We start from the raw sequence: 26,004 nt of genomic DNA, 5'->3' as shown, positions 1-26,004 counted from the left end.
CTGCCTTTTCCCTCAAGTCGGCGCCATCTTGGATTGCGCCTGCATCCCCGGCTCCCGCGTCCTTCTGCCGTCTCCTGGTCATGTTCGTCGGTTCCAGCGCTACCGAACAGCACCGCCGGCCTCTCCAAGTCTCCCCGCAGCCAGTAAGCCCCCGCAGGGACCAAACAGCAGCGGCTCTGCAGGATTTTACAATATACAGCGGCGGGAGCTCACAGCCGCACGTCCGCTCACATGGACTCTCAGGCCACGCCCCCCAAAACATCTTCTTTATTCCCTTCATGACAGGGTGATTTTCGTTTTTCCCTCCCCTTACTCCAACCGCAATAACTTTTATATGTTTCAATCGACAAAGGTATATGAGCACTTGTTTTTTGAAGGACGAGTTGCAGTTTTGAAATAATTAATTTTGACATTACATACAAGAAAATGGATTAAAAATTCCAAGTGCCAGTGGTTTTTGCTTTGCGTTCATTGGGCTGTAAAAAAATTGCCTAGCACATACTGCATGTAATGTGAAAATCAACGTGAATTCACTATAATTCCACCAAGCCGGTGTTGTACATGTGCAGTCCTTACCTGTAGAACAATGCAGGTTGGCTGATAGAAATCCACCACTTGTTTAATCACCGGCTGGAAGAGATGTCTGTAACCTTTGAGTACAAAGAGAGAAAAAAAGCATTATATAGATACTCAGTAATGCACTAAACATTAGACATTTACAGCTACTACATGGGCAAGCAAGTGGAGATAATCACACAAGACATCCAGGGTCCTCCATACCCCCCAACAAAGGGCCAGTGTTGCCCAAAGAAACTAATGAGACAAAGAGGTTCTTACCGTAAAATCTCTTTCTTGGAGTCTTCATTGGGGGGCACAGGTAACCATGGGTGTATGCTGCTGTCGCTAGGAGGCTGACACTATGCAAATAAAGAAGTAACTCCTCCCCAGCAGTATACACCATCTGACAGGCACCAGGCAACTCAGTTGGTGCAAAAGCAGTAGTAGGAGCAAGTATAAACAAACTCAACCTATGTACCAACCTGAACAACGGCACATTGGCCAACACGGTACAACAAAGGGAGGGTGCTCTGTCCCCCAATGAAGGCTCCAAGAAACATTTTACGGTAAGAACCAAAAATCCCTTTCCTTATCGCTTCACTGGGGGACACAGGTAACCATGGACGTCCAAAAGCAGTCCCAAGGGCGGGATAATATTGAGAGAGGCTTAGGTTAGCCGGTGAGAAACCGCCGCCTGCAGTATCTTCCTACCCAGGCCTGCGCCTGCAGAAGCCTGAGGGTGCACCTTGTAGAATTTTACAAAGGTGTGGATGGACGACCACGTTGTGGAATTGCAAACCTGCGAGGCCGAAGCTTGGTGACGAACTGCCCAGGAAGCCCCCACAGCCCGGGTAGAGTGAGCCCTCACCCCCGGGGGAGGCTGTTTTGGACACGGTATGCCTCCAGGACCGCCGAACGGATCCACCGGGCAATTGTGGACCTAGAGGCAGGAAGCCCCTTTCGACGACCTTCAGAGATGACAAACAGAGGATCGGACTGACGAAAAGGAGCAGTTCTAGAGAGGTAGACTCGGATAGCCCTGACCAAATCCAAATTGTGGAGAGATTTCTCCAAAGGATGAACTGGAGAAGGACACTAGGAAGGAAGGACGATGTCCTCATTGATGTGAAAAGCCGAAATTACCTTTGGCAGAAATGAAGGAACAGGCTGAAGGACCACCTTGTCCTGGTGTAGAATCAGGAAGGGAGGACGATAAGACAACGCCGCCAACTCGGACACTCTCCTAATCGAGGTGATGGCGACCAAAAAAGCCACTTTCCAGGAAAGGAGGGAGAATTAAATGTCCCGTATCGGTTCAACCTTGTGCATAGCACAAGGTGGAGATCCCAAGGATCAACCGGAGGATGGTAAGGAGGTGCTATATGAGCAACCCTCTGAAGGAAAGTCCTCACTTGGGGAAGAGAAGCCAGGTCTCTTTGAAAAAGATCTGACAGACCAGAAACCTGACCCTTTAAAGTGCTCAGGGAAAGGCTTGAATCGAGACCCGATTGAAGAAATCCAAGAACTGAAGGAAGGGAAAAAACCATAGGGAAGAGACCATTGTCATCGCACCATTGGAAAAAAAGCCTTCCAACATCTATGGTAGATACGGGAAGAAGCCGGTTTCCTAGCCTTTATCATGGTCAGTATGAAGTGTTGGGAAAAACCTGCGTCCTTCAAGACCGCGGCCTCAACGGCCATACCATTAAATTCAGAGACCGAGAATTCGGGTGGAAGAGGGGACCTTGCGATAGAAGATCCGGACGGTCTGGAAGTCTCCAGGGGACATCCGATAGCATGTTCACTAGCTCCGCATACCAGGCTCTGCGGGGCCAATCTGGAGCTACTAAGATAACGGGAACCTCTTCTGCCTTTATCTTTTTCACAACTCTTGGGAGCAAGGGGAGAGGAGGGAACAGATAAGGCATCTGAAATTGGGCCCACGAGATAACAAGAGCATCGCAGCAGACGGCCATCGGATACCGAGACCTGGATACGTACTGGAAAACCTTGTGGTTTGTGCAGGAGGCCATTAGGTCGACGTCCGAAACTCCCCACCTTTGGCAAATTTGGTTGAAAACAGTGGGAAGAAGAGCCCAATAGTCTGACATGAGCCCCTGACGGCTGAGGAAGTCTGCTTCCCAATTGTCCACCCCTGGGATGTGGACAGCTCATATGGAGGGGACATGATTCTCCGCCCACCGTAGGATTTTTGCCACCTCCCTCATGACCTGCTAGCTGCGAGTCCCTCCCTGATGGTTTATGTAAGCCACAGCTGTGGCGTTGTCCGACTGAATGCGGACCGTTTTTCCCGAGAGGCGGGACTGCCAGCAGAGGAGGGCTAGGAAGATAGCTCTAATCTCCAAGAGATTGGGAGACGTGACTATTGAGCAGTCCAGCGGCCGTGGGCTGTGCCATGGAGAAAAACCGCACCCCACCCCTGGAGACTGGCGTCGATGGTGATGATCTGCCAGTGGAGGGGGAGAAACGACCTCCCACGCAAAATGGAGGTGGATAGCATCCACCAAGTGAGAGACTGACTCACATTGAGAGGGAGGCAAACTGGGCGGTCTAAGGAAAGCGGACTCCTGTCCCAAGCAGACAGAAGGGCCAGCTGGAGAGGGCGAGAGTGAAACTGAGCATAAGAGACCGCTTCCACGGAAGCGACCATCTTTCCCAGAACCCTCATGCCGAGCCGTAGAGGCCGGGGGGTAGGGCTCTGTAGGACTTTGATGCCCATCTGCAGAGAAGGGAACTTCCCCTTTGGAAGGAAGATCTGGGCCTGAATGGTGTCGAATTCCATGCCCAGGAATTCTAGACGTTGGGTTGGAATCAAGGTGGATTTCTGTTTGTTGATTATCCAACCGAGGCGGGTTAGCGTGTCCAGGGTGATCTGGAGACTCTGACCACAGTCCCGGCGAGACGGACCCCTTACGAGGAGGTCATCGAGGTAGGGGATTATGAGGATCCCCTTCGATCGAAGGATGGCCATGACCGCCGCCATTACCTTCGTAAAGACCCTGGGAGCGGACGCCAGGCCGATAAGAAGAACCGTGAATTGATAATGTTGCTCTTGGATCGCGAAGGAACTTTTGATGCTGTACACAAATCGGAATGTGCAGGAACGCATCCTGAATGTCCACAGAGCACAAAAATTCTCCCGCTTCTATGGAAGCGATCACCGAACGCAGAGACTCCATCTTGAAGTGCCGAACCCGGAGGTGGCGGTTCAACTGTTTGAGATCCAAAATTGGACGAAGAGAGCTGTCTTTTTTCGGAACAACAAACAGATTTGAATAAAGACCCGAAAAACGCTCGCGGTAAGGAACAGGAATGATCACTCCTGAGGCGAGGAGGAGCCCTGGGGCATGGGACAGCTGCTTGGGTAGACGGGAGAGGAAAAAGCGTCTTCCTGGGGGCGAAGAAAATTCTATTTTGTAGCCTGATGTGACGATCTTCCTGATCCAGGCGTCGTCGACCGATAACCAAGCCTCTGTGAACAGAAGAATCCTTCCTCCCACCCTGGAAAGATTTCCAGGTGGGGGTGCCCCGTCATTTGGAAGAAAATCTGTGGTCGCGAGAACCGGAACATTTGGAGGAACGGCTCTTAGCTCTCTAGTGAGGGGCAGGCGTGAACAAAGGCTTCCTTCCTTCCATTTGAGTGGAGGACCGGTCTTGCTGAGAGGCACCACCTGAGGAAGTGAAGGAGCGAAAGGACTGGGGTCCCTTTCTATTGAAGGGACGCCTAGGCTTAGATTGCGGTAGAGAAGTGCTCTTACCGCCAATAGCGTCCGAGATCTTTTGGTCTAGCTGTGGGCCAAAGAGTCTGGATCCTTGGAAAGGCAGACCAGTGAGTGATTTTTTAGAAGCGGGATCTGCATTCCACGCCTTCAGCCAAAGGACTCGGCGAATGGAGACAATGTTGCCGTTTTCCCTTGCGGAGCAAGCAGTCGCATCCAGGGAGGCATTCAAGAGGTATTTCCCAGCAAGGGAAATCTGATCAGCTAAATCTGCTAGTTCCTGAGCAGGGCCAGAAACTACAATGACTCTGCGTAGGGTCTTGGCCGAGGCCGACACCGTTTTCGCCACCCAAGAAGAGGCAAAATTGGGACAGAGAGAGGCGCCAGAAGCTTCAAAAGCTGATTTGGTTAAAGCCTCAATTTGCCTGTCTGTGGGGTCCTTTAGAGACGCCGCGTCAGGGATGGAAAGCACTGTCTGGGAGGATAATCTAAACACAGGCAGATCTACCTTAGGTGATTCGAACCATTTCTGAACCAGGTCTGAATCAAAAGGGTATAAAATGTCCAGACGTTTCCTTCCCGGAAAGCGTTTACCGGGATATTTCTAGTGTCTAGACGTAGTGTTGTCAAATTCCTTGTGATTGGAAAAAACTCTAGAAGGACGCTTCATTCTTTTGAAAGAAACGGAGATGTCCTGAGAAGCTGCCTCTTTCTCCTTAAGCTCAAGCGTTTGAATAATGGCCGAGATAAGGCTATCAACCATATCCTGTGTCGCAGAAGTCTGACCTGCATCTTAGTCAGACTCCGACTGAGAAGATACGTCTGACCCGACATCCGCCTGCGAGGAGTGGGAACGGGTAGAGAGGGGTATTCCGGCTGACACAGAGGGATCCGGGGAAGTAGATGAAGAACTAGACAGAAACCTCTTTCTGGTTCTTTTCTCAAGTCTGCTGCTGTGAGGGTCTTGGTCAGGTGCGAGTGAATCGCTGTGTGAAGCATTCGTGGCACTGGTGGCAGTAGTCAGAAGCGGAATACGTTCTAGTACCTGAACCAGGGACGAGACACTTTAGTCAAGTCTGAGACATCGCAACAGCCCACTCCGTGGGAGGGGAAGCGCACTTATCCCGAGCACTAGGGGCCTCCTGTGGGATCTGCAGGACACAGAAAAGCAACGGCTGGCCCACTTTTTCTTACAGCGGGCACAAGCGTAGTGAATTACCGTGGGAATATAGCCGAGGGCCCCAGTGGATTGGGCCGGAGACAGCAGGCGGGAAAGCGCGGTCTGCTGTGAAATGCTCGTGCCAGTGAAAGGGCGTGGCGGCCGAAGAGAAACAGACGACCTGATAGGACGGCGGCGCAGAGAGGTGTGGCACGCCTGATCACGACCAATACCAGCGCTGCGCTCCAGGGAAGGTGGGCCCAGCGCTGACAGAAACGAAGAGGGAGAGCTGAAGAAAAGGGGGCGTGGCCTCCCAGAGCGAAGTCTACCGGAAAAACAGAGATAGAGAACGAAATTTAAATAAAAGGGCGCCAAATGTCTAGTGCTGTGTTCCCCTAAAGGAGCGCCCGTACAGTGGGGAGCGCTGCACAAGGGAGCACTGCGGAAGTGATAGCGGGTGTGCTGGGAGAAGCTAAGTCCCCATGACAGACAGAGATTAACTGACAGACTGATGGACGGACATGGAAGGGAAAGGGGGGGAATCTTTCTGGTACCTGATTGAAGCTCCAGTACCTGAGGATCACGTCAAGAGCCCTTGAAGAGTCGGAAGGGTCCTGGAAGAGGGGATCCTCCTTCCCACGCCGTACCACGGCGCAGAAGATGGTGTCAACCCCTTAAAAGGGGGGAAACCACCGAGGTGACCACCGTCTTCCTCTCAGCCCTCTCCGAGGAGAGGGATGAGGAGGGGACAGGGCGAGGACTGGCCACCAAAATAGTCCCCTGAAACACCCATAAGGGTGACAGGGGACAAAGCCCTGCCCAGCGAGTCCGAGAGCGTGCGATGTGGGTGATACCACACTGCTCCCTCGGTCGCATGATGAAGGGAAAACAGGGTGAAGAAACTGCACCCTGTTACCCAGAAGAGACAATCTGAAAAAGAAAGGGGAAATGATTAATAACACACCAAAGCCCTGTAAAGAAGAAATAAAGCGGATCTTGGTTTAGATCCAGGTCCGCCTCTTACAGACACTAAGCAAAAACTGAGCTGCCTGTCGGAGGGTGTATACTGCTGGGGAGGAGTTAATTTTCTTTATTTGCATAGTGTCAGCCTCCTAGCGACAGCAGTATACACCCATGGTTACCTGTGTCCCCCAACGAAGCGAGAAGGAAACTTATTTTTTGTGAGTTTGAAAATGAAAGTGTCATATGTTCTTTAAGTATTTTTCTTAAAGGGAGTCTGTCACCTTATTTTTCGCATATAAGCTGCGGCCACCGCCATTGGGGGGCTTATCTTCAGCATTCTATAATGCTACAGATAAGCCCCCAATGTAACCTGAAATATAAGGAAAAGTTAGATTATACTCCCCCTGGGGCAGTCCGGTATGGTCTGGTTCCGGCGCCAACCATCTTCACACAATGACGTCCTCTTCCTTGCTTCTGTAGCGGCTCCTGCGCAGGCGTAATTCTCTGTCCGATTGAGTGCACAGGCGCCGGGAAAGGTCAGAGACCCAGCGCCTGCGCACAGCAGTACTTTGTGCTGCCCTCAACAGGGCAAATCAGTATGCCTGCGCAGGAGCCGCAACAGAAGCAAGGAGGATGAGGACATTGTATGAAGATGGGAGGCGCCGGGCCCAGACCCGCGACACCCATCGGACCGGACCACTTTTTTTGATCGTTGAGGTCCCGCTGGGTAGCACACATCGCTGTGTTTGACACCTTACCAACGACCTCGTTGACGACTCAGACACCGACACATAAGGCGTGCATTTGCGTTGCCTTTTCCCCACCCCTCCGCTCCGATTGGTGGTCGCTACTGCGTTCTGATTGGCGGTCATGCCTTCAACAGAAGGCGACATAGTAGCGCTTCCATCCTTTTCCTCTTCGATTTATCTATTCTTAAACGGTTCTTCTGACACCTATATTTTGTGCACGGTAGGTATCGTTTGGGGTCTCAAATGCGTTTTCATTTTTCCTTAATCTGCAACCACCACGCGGTCAGGACAAAGGACGGAAGGGCTATTGTGTCGTCTCATAAGGCAAGGCCGCCAATCAGAACGCAGTAGCGACCACCAATCGGAACTGAATGGGCGCGGAAAAGGCACCGCAAATGCACGCCTGTGTGACTACAACGTCACACAGGACGTCCCTCATCGAGGTCTGAATCGTCATAATAGCTGCCATGTGACAGGGTCACAACGACCAACGACATCGTTGTACAGGTCGCTACAGGTCGCCGCATCGCTGCTGCGTCGTTGGGAAGATCGCACTGTTTGACATCTCACCAGCGACCACATAGCGACGCAGCAACGATCCCTGACAGGTCGTATCGTTGTCGGGATCGCTTTAGCGTCGCTAAGTGTGACGGGGCCTTAACTTGTTTTTCTTATCTCTCAAATTACATCGGGGGCTTATCTACAGCATTACAGAATGATGTAGATAAGCCCATAATGGCGGTGGTTGCAGCTTATATGTGAAAAATGAGGTGATAGACTCCCTTTAAATGAGGCACCAAGTGTCTTATTCACCCAATATTCATCTTGTGAGTGCTTACTTTGGTCATCAATGCCATCTCTTAATGGGACATTCAGACAGTAATACCTCCCACTTTCAGCTCCAACTTCATACATGTCACCTGAAACAAGACAAAGGGTTAAATAATAGAGGGTTAAGCTGTGCCTGTCATTTGGATGCCAATGTAACATAAAACACAGTCCCAGGTAGCACATGATCCTCCCAGTTGCTTTTATGCCTCCTCAGCTGACTTAACACTGGAAATGCTTCTTTTATTTGTCTGTGCTGGCTGAGCTGTAGGAGTATGCAATCCTGACTTCCTTTCCTTTACTTCCCACAATGCATTGAATTGGAGCAATGCAATGTATAGCAGCAGAAGCTGGGTCAGTGGCTGTAACCCAGCTTTCCAACTGCATAGAGCACAACAGTGGAGGACAGAAGGGAAGAGCTGCACTGCTGATCTGCCATAAAAAACAAAGATGCAAGTTGAATAAAAACGAGGAGGGAAAAGTTTAGCAGCGTTCACACGGTGTGCGCAGGATGTCCTGTATCACACTGTTTAATATTCAGGAGAAGCATCAAGCTGGGAAGGACATGTCTCAACCTTTTACAATCCATCCTGCATATCTGTAACTACATATGGATTTATCTTGACAACAGGCAGTGGAAAAAATTAACTTAGAAGGGGTCTTAATATCCATAATTTTAGGGATGTTTTAGACTTTCAAAAAAACATTTTTGGTAATGCAAGTATTACAATTTTAAATATTGTCTACATTGGCAATCTAATAAGCAAACGCTTGTTGAAGCGACATTGACCATTTAATACAGTGAATGTCAAAAGGAAGCCAAGTGAAAAAGCCTTGATCAAACCAAACAAGATACATGGACCTGCTGAATTTAATGGGATTGGCAAACAATGTTTATGGGGTAAATAAGAAATAGCGGTCAGGTTTTATAGCTCATTTGGCTTGGGAAACTGATAAATCCAACTAATGCAATCCAAAGATTATCGATAAGCAAAACACATTTCTATCAAAAATGGGGTTAAGGTCAGGTGAGTTTGCTGAGCAATCAAGCACAATGATACTGTTTTACACAAGGTATTGGTATTGGTATTTTTGGCAGTGTGGACAGGTCCAAGTCCTGCTGGAGAATTAAATTTCCATCTCCAAAAAGCTTGTCGGCAGAGGGAAGCATGAAGTGCTCTAAAATTTACTGGTAGACAGCTGTGCTGACTCTTCATTCATTGGAACAGTACTTCTCCACCTAATCTGGAAAAGTGGTTCTCTGAAACAGCCCTTCTAAATAGGATGGAACATTTGATTGCCCAATCCCCCACTGACTGTGATAGACACTGAGACTTGGAGAGACTGGATTGAATTCCAGGAATCTGATGCCTACCATCTTTCATCAGACCGATGTGACCCACCATTTTCTCCGATGCATTTCTCCTCTTTACTGGCTATGCTCTGCGCCTGGCTGCACTATGTATGGTTTCCATTGGATTTTAGTAACCTCAAAATTAGAATACTGATGGCTTAAAATGTTCCATTCCCTCTTTTTTCTTCCTATAACTTGATGCTTTATTGGACGTTATACTCATACTCTGAACTACCTTGCATGTGTTTTCACTCCATTCAATGTCAGCAAGCAACCTGAAGGGTAATCATGTAAATTAACCCCTGAACTGAACTACCTTGCATGTGTTTTCACTCCACTCAATGTCAGCAAGCAACCTGAATGGCATCCAACTCATTCTATCTCCGGCATTGAATCCTGCATATATCTAGCTTTTGCTAGCCAGCTTAGCAAGCATATGTTATGTTATATAGCTATTCAACTTTCAACTTACTTCTGCTTGTCCATTATGCAGTGAGGTCATATAACTTGTTTTCAAAGTGGTTTATGATCCATGTTGGCCTGGATATTTGTTTACCTGTTCACTACATTTATTGTTTCCTGCTGTCTCAACTTAGTTTGATTGATTGCTAACGAGAGAAAAAAAAAGTAAGATCTAAGAACTAGCCTCCTATATATTCAGACATAGCCTGGGGAGGCATTTGTGCACATTTAATTGAAATACATTTTATCAAACTACTGGCAGTTACAACATGGCAGACAGGGCAGGAGACAGGTAAGAGTCAAATAAGTCTATTGCCTGTTCATTTGGAACAGAACAAATACTCACCATATGCATTTATATAATCTATATCCTGGCTGCTGCATTCACTCACATTCACCGCCCTTGCATTAACTCTTTACACTCCATACATATCGGCCCCTCTGCCCTTTCCTCTCCTATGTATAGCACTCATGCTTTGTTCACATTGCTAAACAGCGCAAATCCAAGAGACGTTCTCACAAATCACTTAACCATCTGCTCACTCTTTCTATCCACTTTCTCCTAGTCGCAGGAGACATCTCTCCCAACCCCGACCCCCTATGTTATAGCAAGTCTAACCTCCCAACTGCTACACTCAGAAACCCCTCCAACCTTATTAATGTTCCCTGCAAGCCTTCTACCTCTTTCAATTGTGCCCTTTGGAATTCTCGCTCAGTGTGTAATAAACTCCCCTTCATCTATTACTTCTTCCTTTCTGTGGAAACTTCCTTAAGAAGAAGCCATGAGCTTCGAAATGCGTTGAATAAACCACCCGAACATCTTATAACTAGATCTGGATCCATCATTTATCGCAGCAGCGCGGATTTTATCCACATTCATCTATTATAACAAAGCACTCCCTACATCTCCTCCCTGGTCTCAGCCTACCACCCTACCAGTGTTCTCCGCTCTGCTAATGACCCCATCTCCAAGACTTTTCATGTGCTGCACCAATTCTTTGGAATGCACTACCCAGGTTAATACGATTAATCCCCAAAGTTTTAAATGTTCCCTAAAAACGCATTTGTTCACACTGGCCTACCGCCTCATCGCATTAACCCATCTATCCCTGTGTGGCCCATTCAAAAAACAAACCATAATCAGGTTCCTGGCATCATGTTCTCATACACTTTATGCATTTAATTAGCCCTCTGTGTCTGTACTGTTACATATTTAGGCTGTTAACTGGTTCATGCAACTTTACACGAACACCCGATCCTTACACTATGGCTAGTCCGAACAACGAAAGCAATTGTTACCATCCACCTCTCGTGTCTCCCCTTTTGCCTCATAGATTGTAAGCTTGCGAGCAGGGCCCTCACTCCTCTTGGTATCTGTTTTGAACTGTTTATTGTTATGCTGTAATGTCTATTGTCTGTTCAAGTCCCCTCTATAATGTAAAGTGTTGCGGAATATGTTGGCGCTATATAAAATGATTATTATTATTACTCTGATATATTGCTACTGATATTGTCCTGTTTATTCTTTTTTGTATTTCTGTAATTGAAAATGATATAATCTTTCAATAAGAATTGAATAAAAAAAAAAAGTAGCAACTAAAGGGAATGAGAAAAAGTTTTTAATTTCGCCTCTCCATTATGGAGATATTAGCAATGAAAGCATTTAGTACCTAATAAGTTAACACCCACTTGGACCGAAAAAATGCCTGACAGTTTTCCCCCGGAATGTGTACTTCTCCTCCTGTAAGATTACCAATTTAAGCATACAGCAATACTGAAAGTAAAGAAGAACACGAGGTCCCATAGCTTACAGTAGGTTTCTCAGTGTGTGATTTGTAATGACAACTCTGATCTCCTGGTCAAACCTCCTCTATGAGTCAGTGAGTGCGGAAAAGCAGTACAGCTGAATTTAGCATTGTACCATTACAAACCAGTCTATCAGCTCTCCTGATTGCCAAGTATGTCAGTAATCACACTAATGTCTGCTGTGCTCAAATAACTTGTCATCACTCTGCAGTGAGATCAGGCTGTCATTACCTCTCACACAGAAGCAGTCTGTTCAGGACTACTCGTGTGAGATAGGACAGGCTGCTCTGCTCTCAATGCAGAGAGGTTACAAGCTGAGGACAACTGACATGAGTGTGAGGGCTTATTTAGACGTCAGTGATTTTTCATTAGTGTTTGTGTGCCAAAAACCAAAGGTGTCAATCTCTCAATTATAGATTTTCTCTCTATGTTACACTCCTCGTTTTGGCATCAAACACTGATGAAAAATCACTGACAGCTGAATGAGTACTCATACTCTGATGAGTTCCCATCACTGGACAGGCGATGTGAAGGAAGGGTAGTAAAGCAGAAGTGACCAATGCTATGAAAGGAGGCGAGTTGATAGAGTTTGTAATGTGTCACAGCTAAACTCAACTGTGCTGGCCTACCCCTTACAGGGACCTTATCTGAAAGGTGCGAGTCATCGGTGCTTTCTAATCATATCCGAGATTGGACGAGGAGATAAGAGCTGTATCATTACATAACACACTGAGAAATGCGCCCTAAGCTTCAGCCAGGGCGTGCCTTTTTCTCCTTTGAGTGTTGCTACCTGCTTATGACTGGTCAGCATCGTAAAGAGAGAAGTACACGCCCCAGGTGAAACTGTTCGATAAGTTATTTAACTCATTGGGTGCCAAATACTTTGGATATCTAATATTTCTGCAATGGAGAGGCTAAATTAAAAACCAATGAAAAAGACAAAAAAAAAAATATATATATTTTATCCCACTCTGCATCCACTATCACATTTCATGTCCTGTTAAATATGAAGATTTTGGTGAAAGATCCTCTTGAAAGCTGCTTTTACAGTGAATTTTGATGAATTAGCAATGCTTTTAAGCCCCCCACCTACCACCATTCCAAAACCAATGTTTGGTATTGCAGTTTGCATTCAAGTTTATAATATACTGTAACTATTCTATATGGTTTCAGATATAATCTCCGATATCATGGATGCTCAATCATGTATACTCTGACATTGGTTATGTTTTCTTCATTCGGATCTATATTTAGCTTTTTCTATGTATTTTTTTTTTGTTGACCCTCTGCTTTTTCTTTCACTTCTCTTATTTATTACGACTGATCTAATAATGGGTTACAAGTGTCATACCCCATCATAGTGGCCTTACCTGTGCCGGGAAAAAAATAGTTTCCATATTTGTGAAAAGAGACGGTCATAACGCGGTCAGTGAGGTAAAACGCTTCCTGCACGCCATCTCCATGGTGAATGTCAATGTCTATATAGAGAACCCGAGGATGATACCTGGAAAACATTTTAATGATATTAATAATCACAATTGTTAATAAAGTACCCAATGTGATGCAGTATTAGAGATGGTCATACAATTTCTTCACATGGATTTTGAAGTAGATTCTGCTTCATTTCTAAAAAAAAAATTAAAAAAAACAATTCTATTTAGACGTGAAGGAGGAGCTACAAGCAGAGCTCCTCCCCCTCCAATCTACACAGAATCTCATCAGTAACAGCTGTCATCTAGCTCAGTAATTGGAAAGTCTGTTTTCACCAACTATAGATTTTATCTCAGAATTGAGAATTTTGATAATGACTGATCAATTCTAACAGAGGAAGAAGCAGATTTTTCTGACCAGATATATTACAAAGATACTTACAGTCAGGTGTACTATTGATTTATGAAATAAAAACAACAGTTACACTTGAAGTTCTGTCTTACGCATGTGAAATGCTCCTTGATGGGGTTGAGATCTGGTGACTTGACTCGGCCATGGCAGAATATTCCATTTCTTTGCCTTAAACTTCTGGATTGCTTTCACAGTATGTTTTGGGTTAGGAGTCCGTCTGGACTGTGAAGTGCCTTGCTGCACGGTGTTGAATATAAGCAGAAAGTATAGCCCTGTACACTTCAGAATTCATCTGGCGGCTTTGGTCTTCAATCACATCAATAAACACTAGTGACCCAGTGCCATTGGAAGCCATGCATTCCCATGCCATCACACTGTCTCCACCATGATTTACGAAGGATGTGCTGTGCCGTTCCAGGCCTCCTCCATATTTTCTTCTTCTCCTCCTCATCCTTACAGGTTGATTTTCGTTTCATTTGACCACAGAATGACTTTCTTGAATTGGGCTGGCTCCTCTAAATGTTTTTTTGTTTCAAAGTTTAATCTGGCCTACTTTTAAAGCAGATTAAGGGTTTGCACCTTGTGGTGAACCCTGTATATTTGCTTTCATGAAGTCTTCTCTCTATGGGAGACTTAGATACTGAAACACCTACCTCCTGGAGAGTGTTGTTCACTTGAATCATAGAATGTTAGAGTTGCAAGGAATCTCGTTCATCCTGTCCAACCCCCCTGCTCAAAGCAGAATCCAGTAAAAAAAATTTCAGACAGATGTCTGTTCAGCCTCTGTTTGAAGATTTCCATTGAAGGAGAACTCAACACGTCTTATTGTAGCCTGTTTCATTCAATGATCAGCTTTGTTGTCAAAACTTTGTTTCTAAAGGTACCGTCACACATAACGATATCATTAACGATATCGATGCTTTTTGTGACGTAGCAACGATATCGTTAACGAAATCGTTGTGCGTGACAGCGACCAATGATCAGGCCCCTGCTGGGAGATCGTTGGTCGCTGGGGAAAGTCCAGCACTTTATTTTGTCGCTGGATCTCCCGCTGACATCGCTGGATCGGCGTGTGTGACGCCGATCCAGCGATGTCTTCACTGGTAACCAGGGTAAACATCGGGTTACTATTAGTCTGGTCATGTCCCCCGCCGTCAGCTTCCTGCACTGACTGGTGAGTGCCGGCCAGCCGTAAAGCAGTCAGTGCGGGAAGCTGAAGGCGAGGGACATGACCAGACACCGGGAATGCAAGTATGTAGTGTTTGTTTTTTTACATTTACAACGGTAACCAAGGTAAACATCGGGTTACTAAGCGCGGCCTTGCGCTTAGTAACCCGATGTTTACCCTGGTTACCCGGGGACTTCGGGATCGTTGGTCGCTGGAGAGCTGTCTGACAGCTCTCCAGCGACCAAACAGCGATGCTGCAGCGATCGACATCGTTGTCTGTATCGCTGCAGCGTCGCTTAGTGTGACGGTACCTTAATGTCTAATCTCTATAGTCTCCATTTCAGTTTAATTCCATTGCGTCTCGTGTTTTCAAGTGCAAAAGAGAACAAGGATGATCCTTCTACACTGTGACATCCCTTCAGATATTTGTAGACAGCTATTAAGTCTCCTCTACGCTTTGCTTGCAAGCTAAACATTCCCGAATCCTTTAACCGTTCCTCATAGCACACGCTTTGCAGTCCGCTCACTATCCTGGTAGCTCGTCTTTTAACTTGCTCCAGTTTCTCAATGTCTTTTTTTAAAATGTGGTGCTCAGAACTGGACAGTATTCCAGATAAGGCCTGACCAAGGAGTAGTAGAGTGATAATTACGTCACGTGATCTAGACTCAATGCTTCTCTTAATATATTCTAGAACGGTTTTGCCTTTTTTGCTGCTGCATCACACTGTTGATTCGTGTGCAGTCTGTGATCTATTCGTATACCATTCTATTAGTCGCTGCCCATTGTTCAAGCTTATCTAGAGCCTTTTGAATCCTCACACTGTCTTCTCTAGTATTTGCTATCCCTTATAGCTTTTTAACATCTGCAAAGCTGATTAGTTTACCTTCAGTTCCCTTATCTAGATCATTTATAAAAATGTTGAACACTGGGGCCAGGATAGAGCTTTGAGGTACCCACTATTTGAGAACGATCACTGATGCAGTTATAAGTGCTTTTCACTAAAATTAGAATATCAAATAGTTAACTTATTTCAGTTCTTCAATATAAAAAGTGAAACTCATTATATAGAGTCATTACAAATAGAGTGATCTATTTTAAGTGTTTATTTCTGTTTATGTTGATGATTATTACTTAAAGCCAATGAAAACCCAAAAGTCATTATCTCAGTAAATTAGAATACTTTACAACACCAGCTTGAAAAATGATTTTAAAATCCGAAATGTTGGCCTACTGAAATGTATGTTTAGTAAATGCACTCAATACTTGGTCGGGGCTTCTTTTGCATCAATTACGGCATCAATGCGGCATGGCATGGAGGGGATCAGCCTGTGGCACTGCTGAGGTGTTATGGAAGCCCAGGTTGCTTGGATAGCAGCTTTCAGCTCATCTGCATTGTTGGGTCTGGTGTCTCATCTTCGTCTTGACAATAACCCGTAGATTCTCTATGGGGTTAAGGTAAGGCGAGTTTGCTGGCCAATCCAGCACAACTATACTGTTGTTTTTAAACCACGTATTGGTACTTTTCGCAGTGTGGACAGGTGCCAAGTCCTGCTGGAGAATGAAATTTCCATATCCAAAAACCTTGTCTGCAAAGGGAAGCATGAAGTGCTCTAAAATCTCAGGGTAGATGGCTGCACTGACTTTGGTCTTTATAAAACACAGTGAACCTACACCAGCAGATGACATGGCTCTCCCAAACCATCACTGAGTGTGGATATTTGACACTAGACCTCAAACAACTTGGATTGTGTGCCTCTCTAGACTCTGGGACCTTAATTTCCAAATGAAATGCTAAATTTACTTTCATCTGAAAACAACACCTTGGACCACTGAGCAACAGTCCAATTTTTTCTCCTTGGCCCAGGTAAGACGCTTCTGGCGTTGTCTATTGGTCATGAGTGGACTGACCAAGGAATGTTACACTTGTAGCCCATGTCCTGGATACATGTGTGTGGTGGCTCTTGAACCAATGACTCCAGCAGCAGTCCACTCCTTGTGAATCTCCCCCAAATTTTTGAATGTCATTTTCTTAATCCTTTCAAGGCTGCGCTTATCACGTTTGCTTGTGCACCTTTTTCTACCACACTTTTTCCTTCCACTCAACTTCCCATTAATATACTTTGATACAGAACTGTGTGAACAGCAAGCTTCTTTAGCAATGATCTTTTGTGGCTTACCCTCCTTGTGGATTGTGTCAATGACTGCCATCCGGACATCTGTCAAGTCAGCAGTCTTCCCCATGATTGTGGTGCCCACTGAAATAGACTAAGGGACCGTTTTAAATGCTTAGGAAGCCTTTGTAGGTGTTTTTTGCTAATTATTCTAATTTACTGAGATAATGACTTTTGGGTTTTCATTGGCTGTAAGCCATAATCATCAACATTAACAGAAATAAACACTTGACATACAACACTGTGTTTGTAATGACTATATACAAGTTTCATGTTTTGTATTGAACTACTGAAATAAATTAACTTTTTGATGATATTCTAATTTAGTGAGAAGCACTTGTATGAATCCTCCTAACTTTAGCCTTAGCTTGGGTGGATATTGTGAAGGGGTTTATCGTCACCATACAAAACAGTCTCTGATCGTCTACCACTGTCATACTCTGTGGATGTCACGGCCTTTTTCAGTACCCAAGCTCACCAGTATGCTCTTTTTTGCACACCAAACTGTTGATTTAGCCACTCCTAACATTTCTGCTCTCTTTTTTCCAATCCTGATGGTCTGTTTCTCTTTCATCGAGTGCTCCTTTGACTGCATGATGTGGGTTCACATCGCAGCTTCCAAATGCAAATGCCACAAATGGAATCAGCTCCAGACCTTTTATCTGCTTAGTTCTTGATGTATCAAAGGGGATATTTGGGACTTTAAAGAAAAAAATTGTAGCCAAGCACTAACAGAATAGTTGCAATTTACCTGCCTGTTGTGTACGGCGTAATTTTTCCCTGGCACAGAACGGTCACAGACAGCTCCTGCCAGGGATTCAGAAGCTTCTGCTGACATATCTACAGAACGGAGGCTTCTTTTACGCTCCGTCGACGGGGTGGGACATCAGAAGTCATTCTGATTGATAGCTGGATCACTGATTCTTAACTGGGGGAGCCGGCTGTCAATCAGAATGACATCGGAAGTCATGCCCTGGTGCGTACGTAGAGGCAGCCAAATCCCCGGTAGGAGCAGTCTGTGACCACTCTGTGCCAGGGAAAAATGGTGTCGTGCACAACAGGTAGGTAACTTGCAATTACCAGCCTGCTAAAGCTTGTGCATATTTTATGCATTTCTATAAAGCCTGGATATACCCTTCAATAGCCCATGCAGCCCATTAACCCCTTTACAACATTTGACATACCTTTACGAACCCATTTCCAACCAATGACGTACAGTTACATCATGGCGATCACAGTGTCTGAAGACATGGTGATCACATGAAGGTGCCTGCTGTATCTGAAAGCAGGGCAGCGGGATTCGTGGAAGCCCACCCACAACTATGATAGTTGTGATTGTCAGTACAATTCTGAACAGCCAATTAGAGATGGGTGGACAGCTGGATGTTCAGGTCCGGCTGGTTTAGCCGAACAGTTACAAAAAGTTTGGGTTTGGGTACCAGAACAGTACCCGGACCCCATTCACTTAAATAGGGGGCCCGAACATCCAGTGTTTGCTGTGCTGTAATGTGCAAGACAATGCAGCAAACACCGCTTCTGATTGGCAGTGAAATCATCCCTGCCGGTCAGAGAACCGTGGTTCCTACGCTGTCAAAAGACACACTATGATGGACCTTTCATGGTCATAAACCTGAAAATCTCCTTACTCATCTCAGATCTCTAACTCACATACCCAAAGTGTTAAGGTACAGTCACACTAAGCGACGCTGCAGCGATACCGACAACGATCCGGATCCCTGCAGCGTCGCTCTTTGGTCGCTGGAGAGCTGTCACACAGACAGCTCTCCAGCGACCAACGATGCCGGTAACCAGGGTAAACATCGGGTTACTAAGCGCAGGGCCGAGCTTAGTAACCCGATGTTTACCCTGGTTACCATCGTTAAAGTAAAAAAAACAACCACTACATACTTACCTACCGCTGTCTGTCCCCGGCGCTGTGCTTCTCTGCTCTGGCTGTGAGCGCCGGTCAGCCGGAAAGCAGAGCGGTGACGTCACCGCTCTGCTTTCCGGCCGCTGTGCTCACAGCCAGTACAGGAGGAGAGCAGAGAAGCAGAGCGCCGGGGACAGACAGCGGTAGGTAAGTATGTAGTGTTTGTTTTATTTACTTTAACGATGGTAACCAGGGTAAACATCGGGTTACTAAGCGCGGCCCTGCGCTTAGTAACCCGATGTTTACCCTGGTTACCAGCGAAGACATCGCTGAATCGGCGTCACACACGCCGATTCAGCGATGTCAGCGGGAGATCCAGCGACAAAACAAAGTTCTGGACTTTCTTCCCCGACCAGCGACATCACAGCAGGGGCCTGATCGCTGCTGCCTGTCACACTGGACGATATCGCTAGCCAGGACGCTGCAACGTCACGGATCGCTAGCGATATCGTCTAGTGTGACGGTACCTTTAGACTTTGGTTCTGGGAAACAAAGGGGTCCTAGATAACTATATGTAAATGCTGTGATTCTCTGTATTTTGGCGCAACACAAGAGCAGTCAGATGGTAATCATTTATATTTGTATTCCTGTATGTAAACAGTGGTAAGCAAATGATACCTACGATGAATGTTAATGTGAACCATTTTGCATTTGGTTTGTAATGACGTATATGTTTTTTTAAATTGTGTGTTTGTTCCAATTAGTTTTGATTGTTTCTAAAACCAAAATCAAAATGTGAATATATCTTGATATTTTTCACAATGATCTGAAAAGAAATGATCCGATTGAAAAGCAGAAACTGTCAAAAACTTTATTTTATACCATTAAAAAAAGCGTTTACATTTTTTTCATGTTCGAATTAAAAAAAAAAAAAAAAACAAAGTATTACATTGTTGAAAAAAATGAACTTTTTTTTTTATGGCATGATCCCTTTAAAATGACAAGTCTGCAGTCACAATGTGTCCGTAGACTTCTGAATCATACCGGTGCTTGCACTGCGCATAGTGAGGATTCACTGGTGTCAGTGGGAGTCACGTGACTGTAAGTATGCGATATGTACACCATGTTCCAAATTATTATGCAAATTATATTTTTCTCAGATTTTCCTAAATAGTTGGTGCAAATGACAGTCAGTCTAATAAAAGTCATCACCTGTTAAGAGTATACATCAAATTTTATTGAAGAAACCTCCCAATGATTACAGTATAATCTCCAAAATGAATAAACTCAAAACGCACTGTTCCAAATTATTAGGCACAGTAGAATTTCTAAACATTTGATATGTTTTAAAGAACTGAAAATGCTCATTTATTGAATTTGCAGCATTAGGAGGTCACATTCACTGAACAAAAAAGCTATTTAACTCCAAAACATCCTAACAGGCCAAGTTATATGTTAACATAGGAACCCTTCTTTGATATCACCTTAACAATTCTTGCATCCATTGAACTTGTGAGTTTTTGGAGAGTTTCTGTTTGTATTTCTTTGCATGAAGTCAGAATAGCCTCCCAGAGCTGCTGTTTTGATGTGAATTGCCTCCCACCCTCATATTTCTTTGGCTTGATGATACTCCAAAGGTTCTCTATAGGGTTGAGGTCAGGGGACGATGGTGGCCGCAGCATGAGTTTATCTCCTTTTATGCCCATAGCAGCCAATGACTTATACTCTATGCAGCATGAGATGGTGCATTGTCATGCATGAAGATGATTTTGCTCCTGAAGGCACGTTTCTGTTTTTTTATACCATGGAAGAAAGTTGTCAGTCAGAAACTCTATATACTTTGCAGAGGTCATTTTCACACCTTCAGGAACCTTAAGGGCCCTACCAGCTGTATCCCCATGATTCCAGCCCAAAACATGACTACTCCCCCTCTTGTCTGACATCGCAGCCTTGTTGGGGCATGATGGTGGCCATCCACCAACCATCCACTACTCCATCCATCTGGACCATCCAGGGTTGCTCGACACTCATCAATAAACAAGACTGTTCGAAAATTAGTCTTCATGTATGTCTGGGCCCACTGCAACCATTTCTGCTTTATGAACCAAAGCAAGCCTTTCAAGGATCCTACACCTTGAGGTTCAAGGCACCAGCAGCTTCAAATATCTGTTTGCTGGTTTGTAATGGCTTTTTAGCAGCTGCTCTCAATCCAATGAACTTGCCTGGCAGAAACCTTCCCCATTATGCCTTTATCAGCACGAACACGTCTGTGTTCAGATTCAGCCACAAATCTCTTAACAGTACAATGATCACACTTAAGTTTTCAGGAAATATCTAATGTTTTCATCCCTTGACCAAGGCATTGCACTATTTGATGCTTTTCGGCAGAAGAGAGATCCTTTTTCTTTCCCATGTTACTTGAAAACTGTGGCCTGCTTAATAATGTGGAACATCATTTTTAAGTAGTTTTCCTTTAAATTAGAATCACCTGGAAAACTAATTATCACATGAGTTTAAGATTGATTTCAGTGATCCATTGAGCCCTGAGACACAATACCATCCATGAGTTTATTTGAAAAACAAAACAATTAAATCTATATGACACAAATACAATTTGTATAATAATTTGGAACACTGTGTACTCCCGGCCAGAACCTAACTAGACTATTTCTGGCACGCTCAATACAAGTGTATAGCGAGAGACTGGAAATAGTCTAGTCGGGTTCTGGCCAGGAGTAAGCATACCTGCATGTTGCATAATTGCGGTCACATCTCCGGCACCGACACTGGCAAATCCTCACAGCGTGCAGTGCATGCACTGGTAGGGTTCACAAGTCACAGAGTGACTGCAGACTTGTCATTTGACCCAACAACCTCCTTAAGGGTGACATTTCACCAGATTGAGCATGTTAAACTGACCACATCACGGAATAGTAGCTGCTGAGCAAAATTACGTTTTCATATTTCAGTTTTTCCTCTCCGCTGTGGAGATATTAGCTTGTGAAGCTTAGGTTATAATTTATGATAAGTCCAAAAGGATGTTACCAAACATTTTTCTCTGGGGCATGTACTGCATGAAGATGACCAATCATAAGCAGGCAGCAACAAGGAGAAAACAAAAGGAACAACCCGACAATAGCTTAAGACATACAATGACAGACTGCTCTCCTAACTGGTCTCACTGCAGAGATGATTGTAATTACAATGTGCTGGGAGTAGCACATGGAAGAGTGAGATTACTAATACTTCAGTTTTATCTAAAGCAGCACAGAAGAGGCGGCACCACAGCAGAGGCGGCACCACAGCAGAGGCGGCACCACAGCAGAGGCGGCACCACAGCAGAGGCGGCACCACAGCAGAGGCGGCACCACAGCAGAGGCGGCACCACAGCAGAGGCGGCACCACAGCACATTGCAAGGAGTGCTGTTAGAAGTGTTTGTAATGAGACAAAGCTCAGCAAGAGATGAAAGCCGAAAGAAGGTGTATGTATTCCGATATTTCTGCTCTGCTCCTGGGACATTGTAATTAGACAAAGCTCCGCAGCAACATAAGCATTGTGTCTGTCATATGGAGAAACCTGCACCAAGCTTATGTGGAGGTTTCAACCTCATACAACAGAAGAAGTACTCGCTCCCAAGTGGGGGAAAAAAAAGTCTTGTTGAAGCACGGTCGGACTTATCAAATTATAGCCTAAACTTTACAAGCCTGTATCTTCGTAACGGAGAAGAGAAATAAAAAAAGAAAAACAAACACACCTACCGTAAGGTGAACTTTAGCACTCAGCTGTGCAGCCAGTATTCCATGCTTGAAACTGGTGAGAGTTACAACAATTACAGAACAAATCCAAATATGTTATTTATTTTTAATCCCTCAGGTTTCAGTAATTATATTTTGGGAAAAGAAGGAAGGGGGGGTGAGGTCATTCGCTAATATTCGATTTATTTAGATCCTGTAATATTGTGATATTACTGTCTAGGGCACAATTGCCAGTTTGGGGCCCTGAGGGAAATAAGCACCAGAAGCAACACCCCCAACCAGTTACTAACCTCTTAAATGCAGTTTTCGAAATAGACTGCAGCATCTAAGAGGCAGCAGCTCTTGTAAGAGCAGCTGTATAGCACGGCCTGCATTCTGTGTTTTAGGGAGCAGGCTCAGCTCCAGAGCCTGCCCTGTACACCAAGATTTCACTTCTGCCATAAATGTATGGCAGATGTTGGTAACGGGTTAAAGAAGTACAAGATCCAAAAAGTAAGAGGGGTAGATGGCAAAATCAGCCTCATCTATGCACTTTAGAAGAAAAAAAAAAAAAGAAAGAAAAAAACAGTTACAAACCCAATATGTGCGAATGTTGTCGCAAAAGGAGATGTTAAAACATAATCTATGCTAATTTTAAAGTATGTGAACTCTGGAGTAGATTAGGATTTTTCCTTCGAGCAGTGCAGGCACAGCAAACGGCTGGGATAATTAGCAGATTATGTATGCAGATTATGCAATGTCACAGATCAAGCCTTGCAGTCATGTTATTTCTCAGATCTGCTCACCAAGGAGAATCAATTTAATCAAGTCTGGTATAGGATTTTTCTGTTTCTGATGATAAATCCGCTGGCTGAATTGATCAAAGTTATATTTTGTTCTACGCCATGAGGCAATGGTCGATCGCATTTATTGTACCATCCTGTAGATGTGCCTAGAACCATACAGTGTATTTATTTCTTTACCCTCTTTCTTATGAGATGACAAAATGTACTGGAGATTGGTTGGAATGCCTGGGTGTGCCCTGAGATAGCAACACCTACAAACAAAGCTCCACCGCACACTCACAACTTTATCTGCAAAAGGCTTCAATTCCCCATACGGCATAACAAAAAATACTTAGATATGGAGACACCCACATCCTAAGTAGCATATATCCAATACTCAGTCATGTGAAATGCTGTCAGTGGGGTTGACATCTGGTGATTGAATCGGCCATTGCAGAATATTCCACTGATTTGCCTTAACTCAGTCAAGGCCTTTTACGTATACGGACTCGCACGCAGAGACCACATCTTTCCCTGCACATGAAGGCTTTTTTTTTTCTACCTAAAATCCAAAGGAAATGTGTCATCTTTAACGTTTGGGCTTGAACATTAAGCGCCCATGATCCGGAAGTAGCAGCGCTTTGGATGTAGCGTATGTTCACTGTGTCCAAAACGCTGCATTCCATTGAACGCAGGTAGATCCCCGTGTGTTCACTGAACCGTGCGGATTTACCGCATTCAGTACATTCTATTTATTACATTTCTGTTGTTGAGACTAGCGTCTCCGCAAGAGGAATTGGCATGCTGCGGTCTGGCACAGTTGTACACACACACACACATTATATATGCATGCACACATTTTTTTGTCTTTTTTTTACATTCTAAAAATTACAAAAAGGAAAATTGGCCCCAAATTTAGTACCTAGTAGCACCCCCTTTTGAAAGGATCACAGCTTGTAAACGCTTTTTGTAGCCAGTCAAGAGTCTTTCAATTCTTGTTTGAGGGATTTTCATCCATTCTGTCTCTGAAAACTCTTCCAGTTCTGTGAGATTCCTGGGTCATCTTGAATGCTCCGCTATTTTGGGGTCATTAATACCATAGAACAGTATCTGCACCCCAAAGTATGTTTCGTATTGGCTTTTTCATGGTATCGCAAAGCCAAGGCAAAACACGCGATGGGGATCTGTCCTATGGCTCGAATGGATTCTAGATACTTCACTTGTGTTAAGTTTGGACTGTTTTTCATGGACTTGGCATATTCTGGCATAACCAATATTTGAAACCATTTGCTTCTTTATGCTGTACATTGTTTTATATTATTCTTTGCTGGACATATTGTCCAGGTTAGTCTCTGGATATCCAAGTAGGTAATTTAGTCCGTTTCTGATTGTTATACTGCAGTGAATTGGTTTTCTATTCTTTTTGACTACATACAGTGGGGCAAAAAAGTATTTAGTCAGTCAGCAATAGTGCAAGTTCCACCACTTAAAAAGATGAGAGGCGTCTGTAATTTACATCATAGGTAGACCTCAACTATGGGAGACAAACTGAGAAAAAAAAATCCAGAAAATCACATTGTCTGTTTTTTTAACATTTTATTTGCATATTATGGTGGAAAATAAGTATTTGGTCAGAAACAAACAATCAAGATTTCTGGCTCTCACAGACCTGTAACTTCTTCTTTAAGAGTCTCCTCTTTCCTCCACTCATTACCTGTAGTAATGGCACCCGTTTAAACTTGTTATCAGTATAAAAAGACACCTGTGCACACCCTCAAACAGTCTGACTCCAAACTCCACTATGGTGAAGACCAAAGAGCTATCAAAGGACACCAGAAACAAAATTGTAGCCCTGCACCAGGCTGGGAAGACTGAATCTGCAATAGCCAACCAGCTTGGAGTGAAGAAATCAACAGTGGGAGCAATAATTAGAAAATGGAAGACATACAAGACCACTGATAATCTCCCTCGATCTGGGGCTCCACGCAAAATCCCACCCCGTGGGGTCAGAATGATCACAAGAACGGTGAGCAAAAATCCCCGAACCACGCGGGGGGACCTAGTGAATGAACTGCAGAGAGCTGGGACCAATGTAACAAGGCCTACCATAAGTAACACACTACACCACCATGGACTCAGATCCTGCAGTGCCAGACGTGTCCCACTGCTTAAGCCAGTACATGTCCGGGCCCGTCTGAAGTTTGCTAGAGAGCATTTGGATAATCCAGAGTAGTTTTGGGAGAATGTCCTATGGTCTGATGAAACCAAACTGGAACGGTTTGGTAGAAACACAACTTGTCGTGTTTGGAGGAAAAAGAATACCGAGTTGCATCCATCAAACACCATACCTACTGTAAAGCATGGTGGTGGAAACATCATGCTTTGGGGCTGTTTCTCTGCAAAGGGGCCAGGACGACTGATCCGGGTACATGAAAGAATGAATGGGGCCATGTATCGTGAGATTTTGAGTGCAAACCTCCTTCCATCAGCAAGGGCATTGAAGATGAAACGTGGCTGGGTCTTTCAACATGACAATGATCCAAAGCACACCGCCAGGGCAACGAAGGAGTGGCTTCGTAAGAAGCATTTCAAGGTCCTGGAGTGGCCTAGCCAGTCTCCAGATCTCAACCCTATAGAAAACCTTTGGAGGGAGTTGAAAGTCCGTGTTGCCAAGCGAAAAGCCAAAAACATCACTGCTCTAGAGGAGATCTGCATGGAGGAATGGGCCAACATACCAACAACAGTGTGTGGCAACCTTGTGAAGACTTACAGAAAACGTTTGACCTCAGTCATTGCCAACAAAGGATATATTA

At 44.8% G+C, this 26,004-nt stretch overlaps 1 protein-coding gene across 2 annotated transcripts in view; it reads right to left on the bottom strand.

Annotated features, from left to right (window-relative positions):
- HDAC3 (histone deacetylase 3) overlaps nt 1-26,004 on the bottom strand; it is a 96,506-nt gene that overhangs the window by 25,931 nt on the left and 44,571 nt on the right. For both annotated transcript variants that reach the window (XM_069763698.1, XM_069763699.1), the window contains 3 exons: nt 12,990-13,123; nt 8,009-8,089; nt 577-650 (listed from right to left, as the gene is read on the bottom strand). In XM_069763698.1, the coding sequence (XP_069619799.1) occupies nt 577-650; nt 8,009-8,089; nt 12,990-13,123 (289 nt within the window). The remainder of the gene's footprint in view (nt 1-576; nt 651-8,008; nt 8,090-12,989; nt 13,124-26,004) is intronic.

Source organism: Ranitomeya imitator, chromosome 4 (assembly GCF_032444005.1).
Source record: "Ranitomeya imitator isolate aRanImi1 chromosome 4, aRanImi1.pri, whole genome shotgun sequence".
Lineage (NCBI taxonomy): Eukaryota > Metazoa > Chordata > Amphibia > Anura > Dendrobatidae > Ranitomeya > Ranitomeya imitator.
Note: the sequence above shows the minus strand (reverse complement) of the source record. Positions and strands in the feature narration are given on the sequence as shown.